The following is a 21,962-nucleotide window of genomic DNA, read 5'->3' as shown; positions in this document are numbered from 1 at the left end:
TCCCGCTCAGGGTGAAGTCCGGGCTCCAGGCCTTCCCCGTTCACCAGCTTTCAGAGCCCAGGTTCCAGCCCGAGCAGAAATGGCTACTATCTTTAGCCCTGTACTGTGAGCCCGAGTAAGTTCACCCAGACTCTAAGACTTGCTCCGTGGGAGAGGCGGGTTTGCGGTGTAGACATAACCTAAGAAGGGGCAGTTTCATGGCAGTGCTGGCACTTCCTGACCACAGTCCACCTGCCAATATGGCGAGGCAGCCATTCTGGTGAGATTTCAGCTCTTCCGCTTCCATTTCTAGCTGGACCTCAAAACGGATGAGGAGCAGTGAAAACAAAAAACAATTCAGTGGGGTGGAGTTCCCTTGGCTTTTCAAAACCTTCATAAAAGCACGCTTACTTGTATCAATCTTTCATCAGCCAGAAGCGCTGTGTTCCCACTGATTTATTCCGGACACCGCCTGGAGTGAAGCAGTTAAGTCACCACTGTTTTGGGTTCTGAAACCCCTGGGTAACACCCTCTTAACCAGACAGGGCACTGATGACTTCAGATTCAAACCTAAACAGAGCCCTGAACATGCAGGGACAAGTCTTCAAATGTCATAGACACTTCTGCACATGCAGCCCTCAGTTGTGCAGGTCCCCTCATGCAGACATGCCTTTTGGGGTATTTGCACATTTAAACTAGGCGCGCACATGCACACACACACACACGCACACACACACACACACACCCTAGCACATCCTCTCTTGAAGATCAATCCCATACTATTGAATAGCGATGTAGCTATCAAGTCAAGGGCCTATAATATAGGAATGGATTAATTTACTGTTACTATTTGTGGCTATTCCCTATGCCTGATAGCAGATTTTCCTCTGTGATGAAGAAAGGCTCCGAATTCCCAGCTGGGGGAGTAAAGAGGATTTCTTTCAGAGTAACAGCCGTGTTAGTCTGTATCCGCAAAAAGAAGAACAGGAGTACTTGTGGCACCTTAGAGACTAACAAATTTATTAGAGCATAAGCTTTCGTGGACTATAGCATCCGAAGAAGTGGGCTATAGTCCACGAAAGCTTATGCTCTAATAAATTTGTTAGTCTCTAAGGTGCCACAAGTACTCCTGTTCTTCTTTTTGAGGATTTCTTTAAGATGTATAAATACTCTCACGTGGGTTGTCCTGGCAGACTGGAGAATCACGCAGACTGGGTGTGACTGTAGCATTCACTGAGGGTGAAGAAGATACAGACAGATCGAGGTGAGTTGGGGCAGTACTGATTTAATCAGGGGCCCTGTTAATGCATCATTTTAAAATGCAATGGGAAACTTTGGGCCAAATCCTGTTCTCAGTCACGCTGGTGTAAATATAAAATGGTCCCACTGATTAACGCAGAGCTACTCTGGATTTACAGCAGTGTAACTGGGCAGAATTTGGCTCTTTATGAATGAGCTATTTAATAACATGGAAAAAAGACCTTATGAGAATGTGAAGTACTCCAAGTTCCAGAAATGCCAATGAAAACAGAACCTGAATTCTGCTCTCTGTGAATGAATTTGTTAGTCTTTAATGATTTGATTGCAAACTATTCCTCATTTTACACAACCACAAAGGTTCTGTTCTACAGCAGACCCATTTCAAGTGATGTCAGCTCTTAGTGATGGAGCACCTAAAATAACAAAAGAGGCTCCCCATAAAACCTGTTTAGCTCTTTTGTTCAACAGTGGGGAGGAACAGATCAAACCACTCTCAGGCATTCTAGGGAGAGTCCCAGAATAGGATAGCTGTTCTTCCTCATCCGTACTGTCATAGGGCTCTGGCAATCGATCCCCTGGCTTAATGAAGTTCTTTCATGTGAGGGTGACCGCCCCACTCCTTTGGGAGAGGTTAAGCACCGTCCTGCTTCCCTGTATTCCTATAACAATTACAACATTTTGGTAACAGCATTTCACTACCGCTGCATTCAGCTAAAGTGATTTGTACCCAACACCAGCCAAAATGTACGCCTTTGACACCGCTCTATCTGCTCAATATCTAAGCAGAGCAGGAGCAAACTGTATTTACATAAACACACCCAAAGTCTCTCCCCCTCCCAGCTAGCTGTCAGGGGAGCATTCATTCAGACCCTGCTTACACAGGTAACTGGAGTTCTAGCGTCTGGTCAGCTGACAGTTTTCCTCTTCAACCGGACGTTCTGGTCAAAAAACGGACACCCGGCAAAAACCCTGTCATCACCTGGCAGCCCTGCCGCAAGCACCACCTAGTAAACTGGTGCACCTCACAGGCCCCCCCCCCCGCCCGGGAACAAAGGAAGGGCTCGGGGGCCACCAGTGCTGGGCAGAGGGACACACTCGTGCATGGCCCAGCTATTACCAATGTTGGTCCGGATCACAATATTGTCCAGATGGGAACAGAGTGGCACCACCCAGCCGCAGTCCCTGGGGGGCAGCAGGGATGATACTCCAGGGGGCCCAACAGCCACAAATCATGGGGTGCGGCGGCTCGGAGCAGGAACAGCCATGAACCCTCCAGCCACCTGGCAGCCACCTCCTCTCGGGGCCGACCCCTTCTCTTCACCCACCCCCGGCAGCTCCACTTTGCCCTCTGTCACCTGCCGGAGACGCTGGGCTACTCTGGACACCACCCCACCAGCAGCGGGGCTGGTGGCCAGCTCCCGATACATGACTTTTCATCACTGTCCCCTTCCCAGGTGTTCATGGCAGTGTCGGGTGCCTTGCGGCTGGAAGGGGCCTGCCCAGGGTGGGGGCTGTGACTCACGCTGTTCGGGGGGGGGCTGAACCTTTAAATTGTGCCTCCCACTAGCAACATATCCAGTTTGGGGGGCAGCGCCCCCCATAGTCGTCCAAACTCCGCCCATGCCCCCCTGCACTATGGGGAAAGGGCCTCAGGCAGGGGTGGGGAGCCATGGCAGAGCTATGTCGTGGAGGCCGAGGGACCATTTCTCTTTAAGCTACTCCACAGGGTGCCAGAAATCAGAAGTTTTCCGGGGAAAATGGGCCATAGGATCTCTGCAGCGATATCTATGGGTGGAGATTCAAACTATCTGGAATTGTGGATAAATTGCATCGTTTGACCACACTTTGGTTCATTATTGTGTTATGAAATATACTCAAGAGCCCAAATAACCAGTGTCAAGTAGGTTTATTAATATGGTGCAGGAAAAAGGTTCGGTATGATACCAGTCTCCAAAGAGCCGTCCCGTCACCTTATACTGATGGTGTCCTCCCCCAGTTACTAAATGCATACTAGTATCTATATGGTGCCTATAATCCATATTATGAATGTGATACATATCTATATGCTATCCAGTATATATTAGGCAACAGGAACAAAGGTGATAGCAAAGTAGAGCAAGACTTTTTCCTGAGTATTTTATTAACACACACACACACACACACAGAGACAATACTCTGTTTCATTTATTTGTTGCCAGTATCAGACAGTGAACTTTGAACACTTTGTGCCTAATGTTAGAGGGCTTTCCCTTCACCCCCTCCCCTGGTTCTTGTCACGCAGACAGAAAGCAGAAGACCAGAAGTCCAAAGTGCAGGTAATTTGGTGTTTATGGGGGTTAGTTCCAAGCAAACATATCCATAAGTCTACATGCCGGCAGAGTCTGTTTTCCAGTGTTCTGTTCTTCCCCATTCCCTGCTTCCATTCCCCATTCCCTATTCCCCATTCCCCCCTGCTCCTCCTTAGCAGGTCCAAATATACCTGCAGTGCATGCCCCTAGTCACACCCCCTACAACTTATGGTCATGTTCCGTTTTGGAGGGTTGTGAGTCTGCGATCTTCACCCGAACTCTTTTCTACCCCATGGGAGGGGTAAGGAGTGAGGTTGTGATTCTTTGGCTTTTAGTGTTCTTATGCCTCTCCCCTCCCCCCCCCCCCCCCGCCACCTCTCTTTCCCCTCCTAACTGCTTCCATGACCTTGCCTTGAGATAAAGAGTTGAGGCAGTCTTCAAGTGGGCGCTCATATTTGACATTCCCACCATGCCCAGTAACCCTTTAGTTGTATCCCTTATCTTTTCCCATTGTACTAAAAGCCCCATCTGGTTCTGGGAAATGCAACACACAGTGTCTTTGTTCATTGTTCTTTATACATACTAGTATAAGATATTAGTATCAAAAAGTCAACCCCAAAATTCTATCTCAGGCTGACAAACAAGCCTAGAGACTAACACCAGAGATCACTCTGGTAAGGATTTGGGGAGTATCAAAGTGCACTTTGAAGCAGATGCACCTTCCTCACCCCCCTCCCTCGACCTGGTGCATTGTGCTGCTGTGTGGCAGGGTTAAACCACTGGGGACAGACTCAAATGTTCAAGTTTTCCAGGGAAAATGGGCCATAGGATCTCTGCAGTGATATCTATGGGTGGTGATTCAAACTATCTGGAATTCTCGATAAATTGTATCGTTTGACCACACTTTGGTTCATTATTTTGTTATGAAATATACTCAAGAGCCCAAATAACCAATGTCAGGCAGGATCACTGTTAAGAACATAAGAACAGCCATGCTGAGTCAGACCAATGCTCCATCTATCCCAGTATCCTGTCTTCTGACAGCAACCAATGTCAGATGCCACAAAGGGAATGAACAGAACAAGGAATCATTAAGTGATCCATTCCCTGTCCCCCATTCCCAGCTTCTAGCAAACAAAGGCTAGGGACACCATCCCTGCCCATCCTGGCTAATAGCCAATGATGGACCTATCCTCCATGAACGTACCTAGTTCTTTTTTTAACTTATCTAGTTCTTTTATTACAATATTTGTGGCTAATGTTATTGGTACTTAATGCATACAACTAGTACATAGATATGGTGCAGAAAGTAAATATTATCAATGTGATATATATATATATGCTGTCCAGCTTATATTAGGCAACAGGAACAAAGGTGATAGCAGAGCAGAGCAAGACTTTCTCCCGAGTATTTTATTAACACACACACACACAGAGACAATACTCTATTTCATTTATTTATGGTCAGTATCAGAACGTGAACTTTGAACACGTTGTGCCTGAGATCACTCTGGTAAGGATTTGGGGAGTTTCAAAGTGTTCTTTGAGGCAGACACACCTTTCCTCGCCCCCCTCTCTCTTGACCTGGTGCATTGTGCTGCTGTGTAGTAGGGTTAAACCACTGGGGACAGACTCTCAAATGTTCAGACACCACAACTAAGGCCAGATTTCCCCAGTTGGCACCAAGCAGCTTCCATGGTGGCACGTTTGGGACAGAAAAGCCCAGCACTCAGCACTTAGTCTGGTACCTAAATGGCCCCAGGTGTATTGCTGCATCTCAGAGGTGACTGAACTTCTGGGGCAGACACAGCATTTGTTCCTGCAGCATGCATGTCCATGGCTGTGGCTGGGTGTGTCAGTAATAAAGGCCAGATGTTCCAGCAAAGAAGGTGCAAGGTGCCTTCACACTCCTCCATACTCCACACACGTGGCAAAGTGAGGACAAGGTCATGGCCAAGATCACCTTCCAGCCAGCAGTGCTAAGCTCGTATAGGGGTCGGTGTATTGCTCCCTGTGAGTCGGAGGTGGAGTTCCCATCCCAGCGCACACAAAGCCCCCAGAAACATGCTGTCCAAGTTACTCAGAAAACCTCTCCTGCATCCTCTGCTTCCTGATCACTCAGCAGCCCCCTCCTGGTCAGCCTAGAAGCTTTTCCCTCGGAACAGGAGAAGCACTCGGATGCGAATCTGTTTGGTTTTCACACCGTACACGATGGGGTTCATCATGGGAGGAAAAAGGAGGTAGAAATTGGCCAGCAGGATGTGTACGTGTGGGGCGACATGGCGCCCGAACCTGTGTACTGTTGAGGAGAGGACCACGGGGATGTAGAATACTAAGATGGCACAAAGGTGGGAGCCACAGGTGCTGAAAGCCTTGAGCTGCTCTTCCTTGGATGCCAGGCTTAAGACAGCCCTTAGGATCTTGACATACGATAGGGAGATGAACATCAGATCCAGCCCCACGATGAAGACAGTTACGATGATCCCATAGACGTTATTGAACCTAGTGTCAGCACAGGCCAGCTTCACCATGGCCATGTGCTCACAGTAGCAATGGGAGATGACGTGGGACCTGCAGTAGGGCAACCTCCTGAGGAGGAAGGGCAGAGGGAGCATTAGCAGAACAGCCCGGGACAAAGCCGCCAGCCCGATCTTTGCTATCACTGAATTGGTCAGGATGGTGGCATACCGCAGGGGGTTGCAAATGGCCACGTACCTGTCGAAGGCCATGGCCAGCAGCAGAGCAGACTCGAGGATGGAGAACGAGTGAAGGAAAAACATCTGCACCAGGCAGCCGTTAAAGCTGATCTCCCTGGAATTAAACCAGAAGATGCTCAGTATTTTCGGCACGGTGGTGGTGGATAAAACCAGGTCGATGACGGCCAGCATGGCAAGGAAATAGAACATGGGCTTGTGTAGGGAGGGCTCTGTCTTGATAACATACAAGAGGGTGCAGTTTCCTAGAAGGGCCATGGTGAACATAGAGCAGAAGGGGAGGGAGATCCAGGGGTGCAGAGCTTCCAGCCCCGGGATGCCCGTCAGGAAGAACACGGACGGATCAGAGCCTGAGCCATTGGGAGCTGACAGGTTGCCCTGCAGGAGCATCCTCCAAAAGTTTCACATCAATGTCTGTCCTGTCAATAAAACATATGAGATGGTGAACAGACACGACACACGTGAGATGCCGCACTCCATTCTGCCTCACGGGGTGCAACTCCTTTGGGAATGGATGACAAGGTCTGGAGCTGATAGAAACATTGGTTGGGTGGTAAATATCGAGGAGCTCAAATTAAGGAAAGCCTGGATCCAGGGGTGTAAGTACAAAGTGATAATATATCAGCTACTGGAGGGTTCTTTAATCTGGCAGGCAAAGGCAGAACAAGTTCTAGTGACTGGAAGTTGAAGCCTTCAGAGTGCAAACTGTAAATAAGATGCAACCATGCAACTGGAACTAAGCTGGAATTAACCAGTTCAAGAGAACCATCAGTAGCTGTAGTAAGTTCTCCATGGCTTAGGGTCTCTCAATAGAGATTGGATGTTCCCAGAGAGATGTTCTAGCTCAACCACACGTTACTGGGCTGCATGCAGGAATCATCGGGTGGGATCTTTGGCCTGTGATATGCAGGAGGTCAGGCTAGATGGCCATAATGGACCCTTCTTGCCTTAAAAATCTACCACTCTATTATTTCAACAGGCACTGGGTCCACTTCTGTCACATCTGGAGTTGGCTCTACACATCAGATCTGTGACGCCAACCCTTTTCTTCAGAAGACTTTCCAATTTTCCCTACATGCCATTGCATTACCTTTTGTGTTATGACGAGCATTTCTTTCAGTGCCGTCACCATAGTACCTGAGTGCTTGGGGGAGACACGATGAACTTCATACTCCATTTTCATCTGTAGCTTTCAGATTTCAAATGATTTATTTTGCTATTTTGGAGCATTAGGCACTTGTGTGAGATCAACCCGGATTGGCCCCAGCCCACAAAACATATCAAGCCAAAACCAGATAGTCTAGAAATTAGCTAAACCCTTTCCTCCCTCAGACAGCGACTGCCCCATGACTCCTACACTTGGCCAGGTGAGAAGTTAGGACGGTAGATATGGGCTTTGCAGCATGGTTAGGGTATTTCTGACCAAGGTTGAGTAGAGACTGAATTCCAAGGGAAGCCCCTGACCACAGCCTACCCTCTCTTACTCTGGGGAGTAGGGAGGGGAGGGGGGTGAACTCATTGCCTTTGTTACCAAGCCCTCTCCTCTGCCCGATCTCTATCACTGCTGACAACACCTCCAGCCTCGCAGTCACTCAGGGCTACAACCTGGTAGACGTCTTTGACCCCTCTGACCTGCGTGTGCAGGGCATGTCCAAGTCCTGTCACGTCACTCTCCATCATGTTCCTAAGATCCGACCCTTCTATCTACACAACAAAAACTCTCCTCCATCTCCAGCCCCTCGTCATCTCCAGCCTTGGTTCCGGCAACCTCCTCCACTCTGGTCCACATGCCCCTTCTCGCACACCCAAAGCACGAAATCCCTCCACAAGCTCCTTGTCTACATCCTCAGGGCCCTTCACAGCTCCACCTCCTTACTGATCCACTCAGTTCTCTTCTTGTGTTGTCCCCTCTCCCCTCCACTCTGCCAGGGATGGAGCACCCACCTGTCTGCATCTTTCATGCTGCGTTCCTAGTATAGAACAGCCCCCCTGAACCGTCCCATTCCCCATTCCTGCTTCATAGCCATCCTCAAGACCCATTTGGCCAAGGAACAATGGACCATAGGATAGATTTGATGTGCATGTATTTAACATAACAGATGCATATAATGGTAGGAAAAAATGGTCCATATTTTGGTTTGTATTCCTTTATCTCTGTGTGCATGTGTGAGTGTGTGTGTGTGAGAGAGAGAGTGTATGTGTGTTTGTACAGTGCCTTGCACATTCTGAGTGCTATCTGAAGATCAATAATTCTCAATATCTAGAGAATGTACAAAATCACCGCAAACTTCCCAAACATTTGGTAGAGGAATTTTAACACGTGATTCCTGGCTCCATCCCATCATTAGCTCTTTGGGCTTCCCACCTTTATTTGCACCCACAAGATATGCCAACAGGAATGTGGGCATGGAAGCCGCTACGCACCTGATTTTGGGGGCAGCTATTTCCAGGTGTAAATTATGCCTTCACAAAGGAAGGCCAGTTTTTTTTAAAAAGTGAGCCTCAAATGTAATCCACATAGTCTCTTTCACATAAACTGCATTCCACTACCCCTTTCAGAATCCAGGCACCTTAACAGAAAGGAACTAAGACCAAAGTTGAAGTCAACAGAGGTCATCTGCCTGTGAAACATCTAAAGAGCCACTCAGCACCACATTCTCAGTCTTGGGTGTTGAAAATATTTGCCTTCATCCATGCTTGGGCACAGAACTTGATTTTTAGGAGGTGCTGAACACCCATCAGCTCCCATTGAAAACCAGATCACTCATTTAGGTGAAAACCAGATCATTCATTCTAAATATCGACTATAGATGGTTAGCCATAGGCAACCAAGCTGGATCACGATACAAATCCGCAGATGAAACAGGAAATTAAAATATACAGCAGCAGAATTTGGATCAGGTTTTGAACTTGCCCACAATGTGGGTGTGTTTGGATCTGAGGTTCTGCTTCAGACCCGTCTATGGCTACAGTACAGCACAATTCCTTTCCGCATACCAGTCGGACTCCGTAGGCGAACTCACCAGAATCCTGCAGTGCTCCCTTCCTTTTCTAGGGCCTCGCTCTCCCACACGCTCACACGCAGCTGCCTGAATTTGGTGGATTTATAGCCACGGTGAGAGAACTCGCCTCCTCCCTGCAGGGGGGTCTCACAGTTCAGCTGGGAATCTCTGCTTCCACTTTCTCCTCCCGCCCATCGCTGGCAGACAGAGTTAACTCTTTCTCTTCAGACTTGGGAGATAAGAAACTGTTCCTGCGTCGTGGGAATGAGAGATAGAAAAGCCATTTTCGGTCCCTTCTAGACCAAGATCCCTCAGCCACTGCAGAACTGATCACTACGGTACATTCCCCACTGCTTGGCCCAGCCTCGTTTTAAACAACCCAAGCAATGAACCCTCCACTACTTCCCTTAGGAGGCTGTATCCACCCCGGGGAGTCCATTAGTGCCTGGAGTACCTTCACCGGCTACACAACAGGGTCACCCTGGCCAGACAAGTCAACTTCACCTGCTTTCTGGTTGAATATGGAACAGTCCGCAGTCACTACGAATACAAGCTAGCTACTGAACGCCACTCACGGGGAGAGGCCTTAGGAGTGCGAAAAGGCAATACAGCCTCACAGATATTTACTACGCAGCCGGGCGCCTTAGGTTATTATTTTTAGTTTGCATTGGGATAGTGCTGAGAGGCCTCAGCCTGGAAACCGAGCCCCATTGTGCCAGGTGCTGTACACACGTGTAAGGAAAAGGTGCCCTACAGAGTTTCACATCCGTGTCGGTGTTTCAGTTCCTAGGTGCGGTAAACTTGCTGAGGAGACGAAATCTCACCTCATTCAGCCCCACACTCCCCTGAGGCATTCAGTAACCCTGTGAACAACGCAGACCAATGGGGAGACATTCAGTGCAATGAGTGGATCCTCTTGAGTATAAATAGGTCTACACTGAAAAAAAACCCCAAAACATGGCAGCATCTCAGAGGTTCAGGCTAGTGGGGTTCAGGCTGCGGTTCTCAAAATAGCACTGAACGTGTTCCCACTCAGGGTGAAGTCTGGGCTCTGGGCCTTCCCCCTTCACTGGCTTTCAGAGCCCAGGTTCCAGCCCGAGCAGAAATGGCTACACTGCTATCTTTAGCCCTGTACCATGAGCCTGAGTAAGTTCATCCATACTCTAAGGGCAGGTCTTCACTATGGTGGGGTCGATTTAAGATACGAAAATTCAGCTACGCGAATAGCGTAGCTGAATTCGATGTATCGGAGCCGACTTACCCCGCTGTGAGGACGGCGGCAAAATCGACCTCCGCGGCTCCCCGTCGACGGCGCTTACTCCTACCTCCGCTGGTGGAGTAAGCGCGTCGATTCAGGGATCGATTTCTACCCGCCGATTCAGGCGGGTAGTGTAGACCTAGCCTAAGACTTGCTCCGTGGGAGAGGGTGGTTTGTGGTGTAGACATAACCTAAGAAGAGGCAGTTTCACCGCAGTGCTGGCACTTCCTGACCACAGTCCACCTGCCAATATGGCGAGGCAGCCATTCTGGTGAGATTTCAGCTCTTCCATTTCCATTTCTAGCTGGACCTCAACACGGATGAGGAGCAGTGAAAACAAAAAACAATTCAGTGGGGTGGAGTTCCCTTGGCTTTTCAAAACCTTCATAAAAGCACGCTTACTTGTATCAATCTTTCATCAGCCAGAAGCGCTGTGTTCCCACTGATTTATTCCTGACCCCGCCTGGAGTGAAGCAGTTAAGTCACCACTGTTTTGGGTTCTGAAACCCCTGGGTAACACCCTCCTAACCAGACAGGGCACTGATGACCTCATAGTCCAACCTACACAGAGCCCTGAACATGCAGGGACAAGTCTTCAAACGTCATAGACACTTTTGCACATGCACCCGTTCAGTTGTGCAGATCCCCTCATGCAGACGCCTTAGGGGGTATTTGCACAATTAAACTAAATTAAAATTACACACACGCGCACACACACACACACACTAGCACGTCCTCTCTTGAAGCTCAATCACATATTATTGAATAGAGAAGTAGCCATTAAGCCAAGGGCCTGTAAAATATGAATGGGTTAATTTACTTTTACTATTTGTGGCTATAAATACCCCCAGGCGGGTTGTCCCGGCAGACTGGAGAATCACACAGATTGTGTGTGACTGTAGCATTCACTGAGGGTGAAGAAGATACAGCCGGATCCAGGTGAGTTGGGGCAGTACGGATTTAATCAGGGGCTCTGATAATGCATCATTTTTAAATGTACTGGAAAAATTGGGGCCAAATCCTGTTCTCAGTCACGCTGGTGTAAATATAAAATGGTCCCACTGATTAACGCAGAGCTACTCTGGATTTACAGCAGTGTAACTGAGCAGAATTTGGCTCTTTATGAATGAACTATTTAATAACACGGGGAAAAGACATTGTGAGAATGGGAAGGACTCAGAACTCAAGAAATGCCAACGATAACGCAACCTGAATTCCGCCCCCTTTGTATGAATTTCTTAGTCTTTAACGATTCAATTCAAATTATTCCTCAATTAACACAACCTCAAATGTTCTTTTCTACAACCTTAGACACACACCCGTGTGGTAACACCGTGTAATCCTCTGGTCTCCCGTGTTTACTTGCACTACTTTTGGCATCACAACCGTCCAGGCTGCAGCTCTTTGGTGACTCAGACTTTTTTGTATAAATTCACTTCTCCGCAAGGTCTGGTTTTACATACATTTCAGCCGCAGCAGCCATGGTCCCTGATTTCTTTTCAACCAGCAGCACGGCTTCCCGCTCTAATATTGAAGCAGGGAAGCTTTCCTCAGGCAAATGACTGGGAATCGAATGCTGCAGCCTCATCTGCACCGGCCTCTACCGCAATTCATGTATTACCAAGTGGGTTTCCATTTCCGGGGACTTTTTAAAATCTCCAACCGGTTTTGCATTTTAAACAAAATGGCAATTATTTTGCACACAAAGTGAATGAGATGCAGTTAGCTACGTGCGGGTCCAAAGAGTTGTCTGTGGGGAGCTAGTGGAACCCACAGTCAAACCTGTCTAAACTGTGCGCAGAGAGACAAGGTGGGGGCGGGAATCTCTTTTTTTTGCCCAACTTCTGTGGGTGAGAGAGGCCAAGTTCTGGGCCACACAGTGTCACGTGGCCTTTAGTGTAAATGACAGTCAGGCCCTCTGATGTCTGTCAGGTGCTCAGCTGTGGTGGTGATGGAGACGAATAAGCGCCTGGGGTGAGCTGGTAACGGAAGACGATAGGGAGGCAGAGCTGCTCAATGTCTACTTTGCTTCAGTCTCCACACAAAAAATAACATGTGACCGGACAACTAGAGAAGTTACCACAGACAATAAAGGGGAAAGGATGGAGATGAGGATAAGTAAGGGTACATCTACACTACAGGGGGGAGTCAATTTAAGATACGCAAATTCAGCTACGTGAATAGTGTAGCTGAATTCGGCGTATCGTAGCCGACTTACCCCGTTGTGAGGACGGTGGCAAAATCGACTTCTGCCGCTTTCTGTTGGCGGCGCTTACTACCACCTCCGCTGGTGGAGTAAGAGCGCCAATTGGGGGATCGATTGTCGCGTCCCAACGGGACGCGATAAATCGATCCCCGAGAGGTCGATTTCTACCCGCCGATTCAGGCGGGTAGTATAGACCTAGCCTAAAGAACACGTCAGAGATCTGACCAATTTGAATGAGTTCAGGTCAGCAGGGCCAGATGCTATTCACCCCAGGGTACTGAAGAAATTAGCTGAAGAAATCTCGGAGCCACCGGCAATAATATTTGCAAACTCATGGATGACAGGAGAGGTCTCGGAAGACCGGAGAAGGGCTAACATGTGGCCCATCTTTAAAAAGGGGGGAAAGGAGGAGCCGGGGAACAATAGACCAGTCAGCCGGACTTCGATACCTGGGAAGCTACTAGAGCAATGTCTAAAACGTTCAATGTGCGAATACCTGGAGGATGAAGGGGTGACCACTAGCAGCCAGCATGGATTTACCAAGACCAAATCATACCAAACCCGTTTGATTTCCTTCTTTGACAGGGTAACTGGTTTGGTGGATGGGGGAATGCAGTGGACATAATATACCTGGACTTCAGCAAGGCTTTTGACACAGTCCCACATGACATTCTAAGCTGGAGAAATGTGGTCTTGGCAGAACTACCGTTAAGCAGATACATAATTGGTTAAACAACCACAAACAAAGTGTAACTATTACTGGAATGATGTCAGATTGGAAGGAGGTTTCTAGTGGGGTTCCACAGGGATCTGGATCCGGTGTGGTAGGAATAGAGAGCGTCCAGATCAAATTTGCAGATGACACAAAGCTAGAGGGTTGCTAACACTTAGGAGGATAGAGCTAAAATACAGCGGGATCGTGATAAATTGGAGAACTGAGTTTTTGACAACAAAATGAAATTCAACAAAGACAAACGTAAGGAGCTACATTTAGGGAAGAAAAATTGAATGCACAAATACAGAATGGGGGATAACTGGCATGGCAGCAGCACTGCTGGGAAGGATCTGGGAGTTGTGGTGGATCACAACCTCAACGTAAGTCAGCAATTTGATGCCGTTAAAAAAAAGCAAAAACAATTTTGTGTTGCATTAACAGAGGCATAGCATGCAAGTCACAGGAGGTGATAGCACCGCTCTACTTGGCGTTGGCTAGGCCTCAACTGGAGTACTGTGTCCCGTTCTGGTCATCAATGTATAGAAAGGATGTAGAGAAACTGGAAAGGATCCAGAGGTGAGCGACAAAGATGACCAAAGGGATGGAATACAAACCATATGAGAAAGGCTGAAGGAACTGTGTATGTTTAGTTTGGAAAGAGGAGCTTAAGATGGGACAGGACCAGCGTTCCCTCTAATTTTTTACGTCCATGTGCGGAATGAATTTTGTTCTGTGCACCAATATGGAGGTGATATGGTGGGGCTGAGGGGTTCAGAGTGTGGGAGGGGGCTGGGGCAGAGGGTTGGGGAGTGGGGGGCTGAGGGCTCTGGCTGGGGATGCTGGCTCTGGGGTTGGGATGGGGCAGAGGGATTTGGGGTGAGGGAGGGGGCCCAGGGCTGGGGCAGAGGGTTGGGTGTAGGGGGTGAGGGCTCCGGTTAAGGGAGAAGGCTCTGGCTAGGGGTGCAGGCTCTGGGGCGGGGCTGGGGATGAGGGGTTTGGGGGTGCAGGCTGCCCCGGTGCTGCGGTGGAGAGAGAATACTCCCTTCAGCCCTCTCTCACCGTAGCAGCTTGGGGCAGGGGGAGGGGCTCCTCTCCCCCGGACAGGGCAGGTCGACGCTGGGGCTGGCGGGGAGGGGCGCCTTTCCCTGACGCAGCCCTGAGCCCCTGCGGGGGCTTAATAGGTGGCTTAGAGGGAACTTAGGACATGATAGGGGTCTTCAGATACTTGAAAAGCTCCCATAAAAAAGGTGGGGAAAAGTTGTTCTCTCTTGGCACAGAGGGCAGGACAGGAAACAGTGGGTTCAAACTACAGCAGAGCAGATTTGGATTAAATCTCAGGAAAAACTTCCTCCCTGTAAGAACAGGAGGACAATGGAGCAGACGCCTTGGGAGGTCGTGGAAGCTCCTTCACTGGAGGTTTTCCAAAGGGGGCTGGAGCCGTCTGTCCTGGACGGTTTAGACACAACGAACCCTGCATCTTGGCAGGGGGCTAGACCAGCTGACCCGTGCGGTCCCTTCTCACCCGGAGGGTCTATGATTCTACGATTCTCAGACAATTCCAGCATTGCATCGTGGAGGGGAGGATGCGGTCGTTTTCCGTGGGTCCCTTCATGGGGAGCTCAGGACATTATCAATTGTTCTGGAAACCTTTCTGCAGAGACAAATGGAGCCGAAGCGGCCCAGAGCCTCAGCTCAAAGTGCTTAGCTGCCCCAGCCTGGAGGATCTAGTTCCTCTTTCATCCATATTACCGACATGCCTGACAATAGAAACGATGTTCAAAAACCAGAAAGGCCGAGTCCCGCTGTGCTGGATGATACAGGGGAAAGGGCTCTTGGTGGGGTGTGCGTTGGGGGGCTAGTGTAGCCCCATCCTGTCCGTTACAGTCACCTTCTAAGGCACCGGCCATCCGTTTATCCTCTTAGCATGTGTCTCTCTGTGTGTCGCTGTTCGGGGCTAATTGAGCAGCAGGACACGGCCCTGAATGGTGTAGAACTGCCCAGCCCCCAGACAGGAATCCAGGCACCATTCCTGCCCTGCTCCCCGGCAGGCACTGACGGACGGTAGCGCGTTATAGGATCCTCTTGACTTCCCCACTCATCCCATCTCAGCTCCGCTTCCCCCTTCCCCCGTTCTGCCTGCTCACTCGCGAGGTGGGTCATGGCTGCACAGCGCCTGCTTCCATCCCATGGTTCGGGGGCTCGGCGGCTGTGCCTCCCCCCCACAGCCATGCTGGACCCACTCACAATCGGGCCTTTAGCATGTAGATTCTCCTCTGTTGTGCTGGGGGCTCCCACCCCTCTCAGCCTATGTATGGGGGGTTGTGTGAGCGTTACAGTCTTAGGATTTAAGTGGACCACTCACTGGGACTGAAGTGGGGGAGGGGATTCTGGGAGCAAGGGGACGGGAGGTAAACTGAAGGCCAGGGGAGTCGAAAGGCAAAAGGGGTGGGGTAGGCAGGGGGCAATTGGAGGTGGGCGTCTCAGGGACGGTGTGCATAGGGGAGGGGGCCAACGGCCAACGGCAATAGAGCAAGTGAGAATAGAGCAAATATCCAGTGTCCGGGGGTCAGAGCTGAATGACTGATGGCGTCAGGAGCCTGCCAAGGTCCGTCTGGGTCCAGCGAGGAGGGACTGACCTACCTCCCCCTGCTCCTGCTACTAGCAGGCGTGGGGAGCTTTGGACAGGAACCCTGGATACTGGGGCTTTCCAAAATCCACCCTTGCGAGCTCCTGAGGAGGGGAGGCCGCTGGACCCAGTGCTCCAGGCACGTCCCTCTGGGCTGGGGGTTGGGAGCAACTAAGTCCTGATTTATTCCAGTGGTCTCAGCTGTTGCTGGCTGGTTGACAAAACAGCTCCAGGAGCAGGACCGGGCCCCACAACACCACACAGGGCCCAGCGCTGACTCAGAGGAGTGGATCAGATCCCACCTGCATTACAGCCTGCGTCTCTGCCTACAAACCGCTGGGTCAGCCCGGCTCCTGTGGGACAGGGCAAAGCCCCAGACGAGGCCCGGGAGAGCGCTGTCAGCCGAGGGGATCCACCTGGGAACAAGCCCCCAGCAGAGACGAAATGAATGCAGAGTCCAGCCAACTTTCAGAAATGCTGTCATGGGATAAGAGGGAAGGTCCAATCATGGGTCAGTGTCTGCTTAATCGACAGGTGTTACGATGCTGCCTTTGGTGGGACACTTCCGAGAGTATCAATTCAGGACAAATTGCTTAAAGCAGGATAGTTACAGCCCCAAGCTGGGGTTTCTCCACCTCTAAGGCAAACCAAACCAGCCAGACAGAGAGAGAGAACTTTGGTCTCACCCCACTGGCTAAACATAAGTCACACAAGCAATTTCCTTACACACTCCAGTTTCCCAGTATCACCACCAATGCCACTTATTATGGGAATGAATGGTTATGAAAACCAAAACCCCAGTAACAGAAAAAAGGTTCTCCCGATCCCAAAGGATCAAGCCCCAGACCCAGGTCAATATACAAATCAGATCTTACTCACAAATCACGCTGTTGCCAGTCCTTTAGAATCTAAAATCTAAAGGTTTATTCATAAAAGGAAAAAGACAGAGATGAGAGTTAAAATCGGTTACATGGAATCAAATACATACAACAATTGCAAATGGAATCAAATACATACAACAATAGTTAAGGCTTGATGGGATTGCTGTTGATTTAAACCAATCAAGCCTCTGGAGTACATCCCCAGCTGGGATGGGTCATTCAGTCCTTTGTTCAGAGCTTCTGTTTGCAGCAAGGTTCCTCCAGAGGTCAGAAGCAGGACTGAAGACAAGATGGAGGAGATGCAGCAGCCTTTGATAGTCTCTTGCCATGTGGCCTCTGCTTTCTTTGTCCCCAAGACAAGCTGTCCAGCACATGGCACAGAAAAACCTTAGAGTTCTGTCCATAGGCATGTCCCTGCACGCCTTGCTGAGTCACAAGGTGTATCTACCTTCTCTCAATGGGTCAGCTGTATAGTTGATGGTCCTTAATGGGCCATCCAGCAGGCTAGGCAGAGCTGATGCCACATTGCCTGGGGTGTCACCCAGAAGCATAGCACAAGTTTGAACTACAGACAGTATAGAACTTTATACTTTAAATACAATACTTATAACTTTAAATACAAAAATGATACATGCAACCAGATAGCATAAACATAACCAGCAAATCATAACCTCCTCATAGACACCTTACTTGACCTCCTTTGTACAAGATTTGGTGCCACTATAGTGGCAACAATGGTCTATACTGTCACAGTTGGTGTCAATAATGTCACAGACCTCCTGAGGTCTCTTCCAACCCTAATATTCTATTATCCTAAGTGATTCATCCTCTGCTGCCCATTCTCAGCTTCTGGCAAACAGAGGCTAGGGACACCATCCCTGTCCATCCTGGCTAATAGCCATTGATGGACCTATCCTCCATGAACTTATCTAGTTCTTATTTTAACTTATATAGTTCTTTTTTATCATGTTTGTGGTTAATGTTATTTGTACTTAATGCGTACTACTAGTATATATATGGTGCAGAAAATACAGATTATGAATGTGATATAGATCTATATGCTATCCAGCATATATTAAGCAACAGGGACAGAGGTGATAGCAAAGTAGAGCAAGACTTTTTCCTGAGTATTTTATACAGAGAGAGAGAGAGAGAGAGAGAGAGAGAGAGAGAGAGAGAGAGAGAGAGAGAGAGAGGGACAATACTCTGTTTCATTTATTTATTGTCAGTATCAGAAAGTGAACTTTGAACACTTTGTGCCTGAGATCACTCTGGTAAGGATTTGGAGATTTTCGAAGTGCTCTTTGAGGCAGATACACCCTTCCTTGCCCCGTCTCTCGACCTGGTGCACTGTGCTGCTGTGTGGTACGGTTAAACCACTGGGGACAGACTCTCAAATGTTCAGAAACCACAACTAAGGCCAGATTTACAACAACAACAACAACAAAAAGGTTGTCACCCAGCAGCTTCCATCGTGGCACGTTTGGCACAGAAGAGCCCAGCACTCAGCTTATTCTGGTGCTTAAATGACCCCAGGTGTGTTGCTACATTTCAGAGGTGACTGAATTTGAGGGGCAGATACAGTATTTGTTCCTGCAGTATGCACCTCCGTGGCTGTGGCTGGGTCCGTCAGTAATAAAGGCCAGATGTTCCAGCAAAGAAAGAGGAGTTGAAAGGAGCCTTCACACTCCTCTTCACACTCCTTCACACTCCACACACGGGGCCAAGGGAGGACAAGGTCATGGCCAAGATCACCTTCTGGCCAGCAGCGCTACGCTCGTGTAGGGGTCGGTGTATTGCTCCCTGTGAGTCGGAGGTGGAGTTCCCATCCCAGCATACACAAAGCCCCCACTAACATGCTGTCTAAGTTACTCAGAAAACCTCTCCTGCTTCCTCTGCTTCCTGATGTCTCCACAGCCCCTCCTGCTCAGCCTAGATGCTCTTCCCTCAGAACAGGAGAAGCACTCGGATGCGAATCTGTTTGGTTTTCACACCGTACACGATGGGGTTCATCATGGGAGGAAAGAGGATGTAGAAATTGGACAGCAGGATGTGTACGTACGGGGCGACATGGCGCCCGAACCTGTGTACTGTTGAGGAGAGGACCACGGGGATGTAGAATACTAAGATGGCGCAAAGATGGGAGCCACAGGTGCTGAAAGCCTTGAGCTGCTCTTCCTTGGACGCCAGGCTTAAGACAGCCCTTAGAACCTTGATGTATGACAGGACGATGAACATCAGATCCAGCCCCACGATGAAGACAGTTACGATGATCCCATAGATGTTATTGAACCTGGTTTCGGCACAGGCCAGCTTCACCACGGCCATGTGCTCACAGTAGCAATGGGAGATGACGTGGGACTGGCAGAAGGGCAGCCTCCTCATGAGGAAGGGCAAAGGGACTGCTGGCAGAACAGCCCGAGCCAAAGCCACCAGCCCGATCTTTGCTATCACTGAATTGGTCAGGATGGTGGCGTACCTCAGGGGGTTGCAGATGGCCACGTACCTGTCAAAGGCCATGGCCAGCAGCAGACCAGACTCCAGGGTGCAGAACGAGAGAATGAAAAACATCTGTACCAGGCAGCCGTTAAAGCTGATCTCCCTGGAATTAAACCAGAAGATGCTCAGTATTTTCGGCACGGTGGTTGTGGATAAAACCAGGTCGATGACGGCCAGCATGGCGAGGAAATAGAACATGGGCTTGTGTAGGGAGGGCTCTGTCTTGATAACATACAAGAGGGTGCAGTTTCCTAGAAGGGCCACGGTGAACATCGAGCAGAAGGGGATGGAGATCCAGGGGTGCAGAGCTTCCAGCCCCGGGATGCCCGTCAGGAAGAACACGGACGGATCAGAGCCTGTGCCATTGGGAGCTGACAGGTTGCCCTGCAGGAGCATCCTCCGAAAGTTTCCCAGCAACGTTTGTCCTGTCAATAAAACATATGAGATGGTGAACAGACACGACACACGTGAGATGCCGCACTCCACTCTGGCTCACGGGGTGCAACCCCTTTGGGAATGGATGACAAGGTCTGGAGCTGATAGAAACATTGGTTGGGTGGTAAATATCGATGAGTTCAAATTAACGAAAGCCTGGATCCAGGGGTGTAAGTACAAAGTGATAATATATCACCTACTGGAGGGCTCTTCAATCTGGCAGGCAAAGGCAGAACAAGTTCTAGTGACTGGAAGTTGAAGCCTTCAGAGTGCAAACTGTGAATAAGATGCAACTGCATCCAGTTCTGTCACGTCTGGAGTTGGCTCTGCACATCAGATCTGTGACGCCAACTCTTTTCTTCAGAAGACTTTCCGATTTTCCCTGCATGCCTTTGCATTACCTTTTGTGTTATCATGAGTGTTTCTTTCAGTGCCATCACCATGGTACCTGAGTGCTTGGGGGAGACACGATGAACTTCGTACTCCATTTACATCTGCAGCTTTCAGATTTCAATTTATTTATTTTGCTATTTTGGAGCATTAGGCACTTGTGCAAGATCAACCCGGATTGGCCCCAGCCCAAAAACATATCAAGCAAATCAGCTGAAACCAGATAGTCTAGAAATTAGCAAAGCCCTTCCCTCCCTCAGACAGCGACCACCCCATGACTCCTACACTTGGCCAGGTGAGAAGTTAGGACGGTAGATATGGGCTTTGCAGCATGGTTAGGGTATTTCTGACCAAGGTTGAGTAGGGACTGAATTCCAAGGGAAGCCCCTGACCACAGCCTACCCTCTCTTACGCTGGGGAGTAGGGAGGGGAGGGGGGTGAACTCATTGACTCATTGACCAAGCCCTCTCCTCTGCCCGATCTCCATCACTGCTGACAACACCTCCAGCCTCGCAGTCACTCAGGGCTACAACCTCGTAGACGTCTTTGACCCCTCTGACCTGCGTGTGCAGGGCGTGTCCAAGTCCTGTCACGTCACTCTCCATCTTGTTCCTAAGATCCGACCCTACTACCTACACTCTCCTGCATCTCCAGCCCCTCGTCATCTCCAGCCTTGGTTCCGGCAACCTCCTCCACTCTGGTCCACATTCCCCTTCTCCCACACCGAAAGCACGAAATCCCTCCACAGGCTCCTTATCCTCATCCTCAGCGCCCTTCACAGCTCTGTCTCCTTACTGATCCACTCAGTTCTCTTCTTGTGTTGTCCCCTCTCCCCTCCACTCTGCCAGGGATGGAGCACCCACCTGTCTGCGTCTCCCATGCTGCCTCTCTAGTATAGAACAGCCCCCCTGAACCGGCCCACTCCCCATTCCTGCTTTGTACCCATCCTCAACACCCACTTGGCCAAGGAACAATGGACCATTGGGTAGAGCTAATGTACATGTATTTAACATAACAGATGCATATAATGGTAGGAAAAAATGGTGCATATTTTGGTTTGTATTCCTTAATCTCCCCCTCCGTATGTTACAGAGGGCTTATTGTTGATGAAGAAAAGTATCTGTGTGTGTGTGTGCATGTGTGCATGCATGTGTGTGTGCATGTGTGTGTGCATGTGTGTGAGAGAGAGTGTGTGTCTGTGTGGGTACAGTGCCTTGCACATTGTGAGTGCTATCTGAAGGTCAATAATTCTCAATATCTAGAGAATGTACAAAATCCCCCTATACTTCCCAATCATTTTGTGGAGGAATTTCAACAAGTGGCTCCTGGCTCCATCCCATCATTAGCTTTTAGGGCTTTCCGCCTTTGTTTGCACCCACAAGGATCTGCCAACAGGAATGTGGGCATGGAAGCCGCTACACACCTGATTTGTGGGGGCAGCTATTTCCAGGTTCAAATTATGCCTTCAGAAAGGAAGGCCAGGATTTTTAAAAAAGCAAACCTCAAATGTAATCCACATAGTCTCTTTCACATAAACTGCATTCCACTACCCCTTTCAGAATCCAGGCACCTTAACAGAAAGGAACTAAGACCAACATTGAAGTCAAGAGAGGTCATCTGCCTGTGAAACGTCTAAAGAGCCACTCAGCACCACATCCTCAGTCTTGGCTGTTGAAAGTATTGGCCTTCATCCACGCTTGGGCACAGAG

At 49.3% G+C, this 21,962-nt stretch overlaps 2 protein-coding genes across 2 annotated transcripts; both read right to left on the bottom strand.

The window, feature by feature from the left end:
• Positions 1–5,668: 5,668 nt before the first annotated feature.
• Positions 5,669–6,631, bottom strand: LOC128832179 (olfactory receptor 52K1-like). The gene has a single exon (XM_054019300.1). The coding sequence runs from the start codon at positions 6,629–6,631 to the stop codon at positions 5,669–5,671; it is 963 nt and encodes a 320-aa protein (XP_053875275.1).
• Positions 6,632–18,876: 12,245 nt separating this feature from the next.
• LOC128832174 (olfactory receptor 52K1-like) lies at positions 18,877–19,824 on the bottom strand. Its single transcript, XM_054019287.1, has one exon. It carries the CDS (start codon positions 19,822–19,824, stop codon positions 18,877–18,879), a length of 948 nt encoding a protein of 315 aa, XP_053875262.1.
• Between the last annotated feature and the right edge of the window lie 2,138 nt (positions 19,825–21,962).

Source organism: Malaclemys terrapin, chromosome 1, assembly GCF_027887155.1.
Source record: "Malaclemys terrapin pileata isolate rMalTer1 chromosome 1, rMalTer1.hap1, whole genome shotgun sequence".
NCBI lineage: Eukaryota > Metazoa > Chordata > Testudines > Emydidae > Malaclemys > Malaclemys terrapin.
The sequence above is the reverse complement of the archived record's forward strand: the minus strand, read 5'-3'. Positions and strand labels throughout refer to the sequence as shown.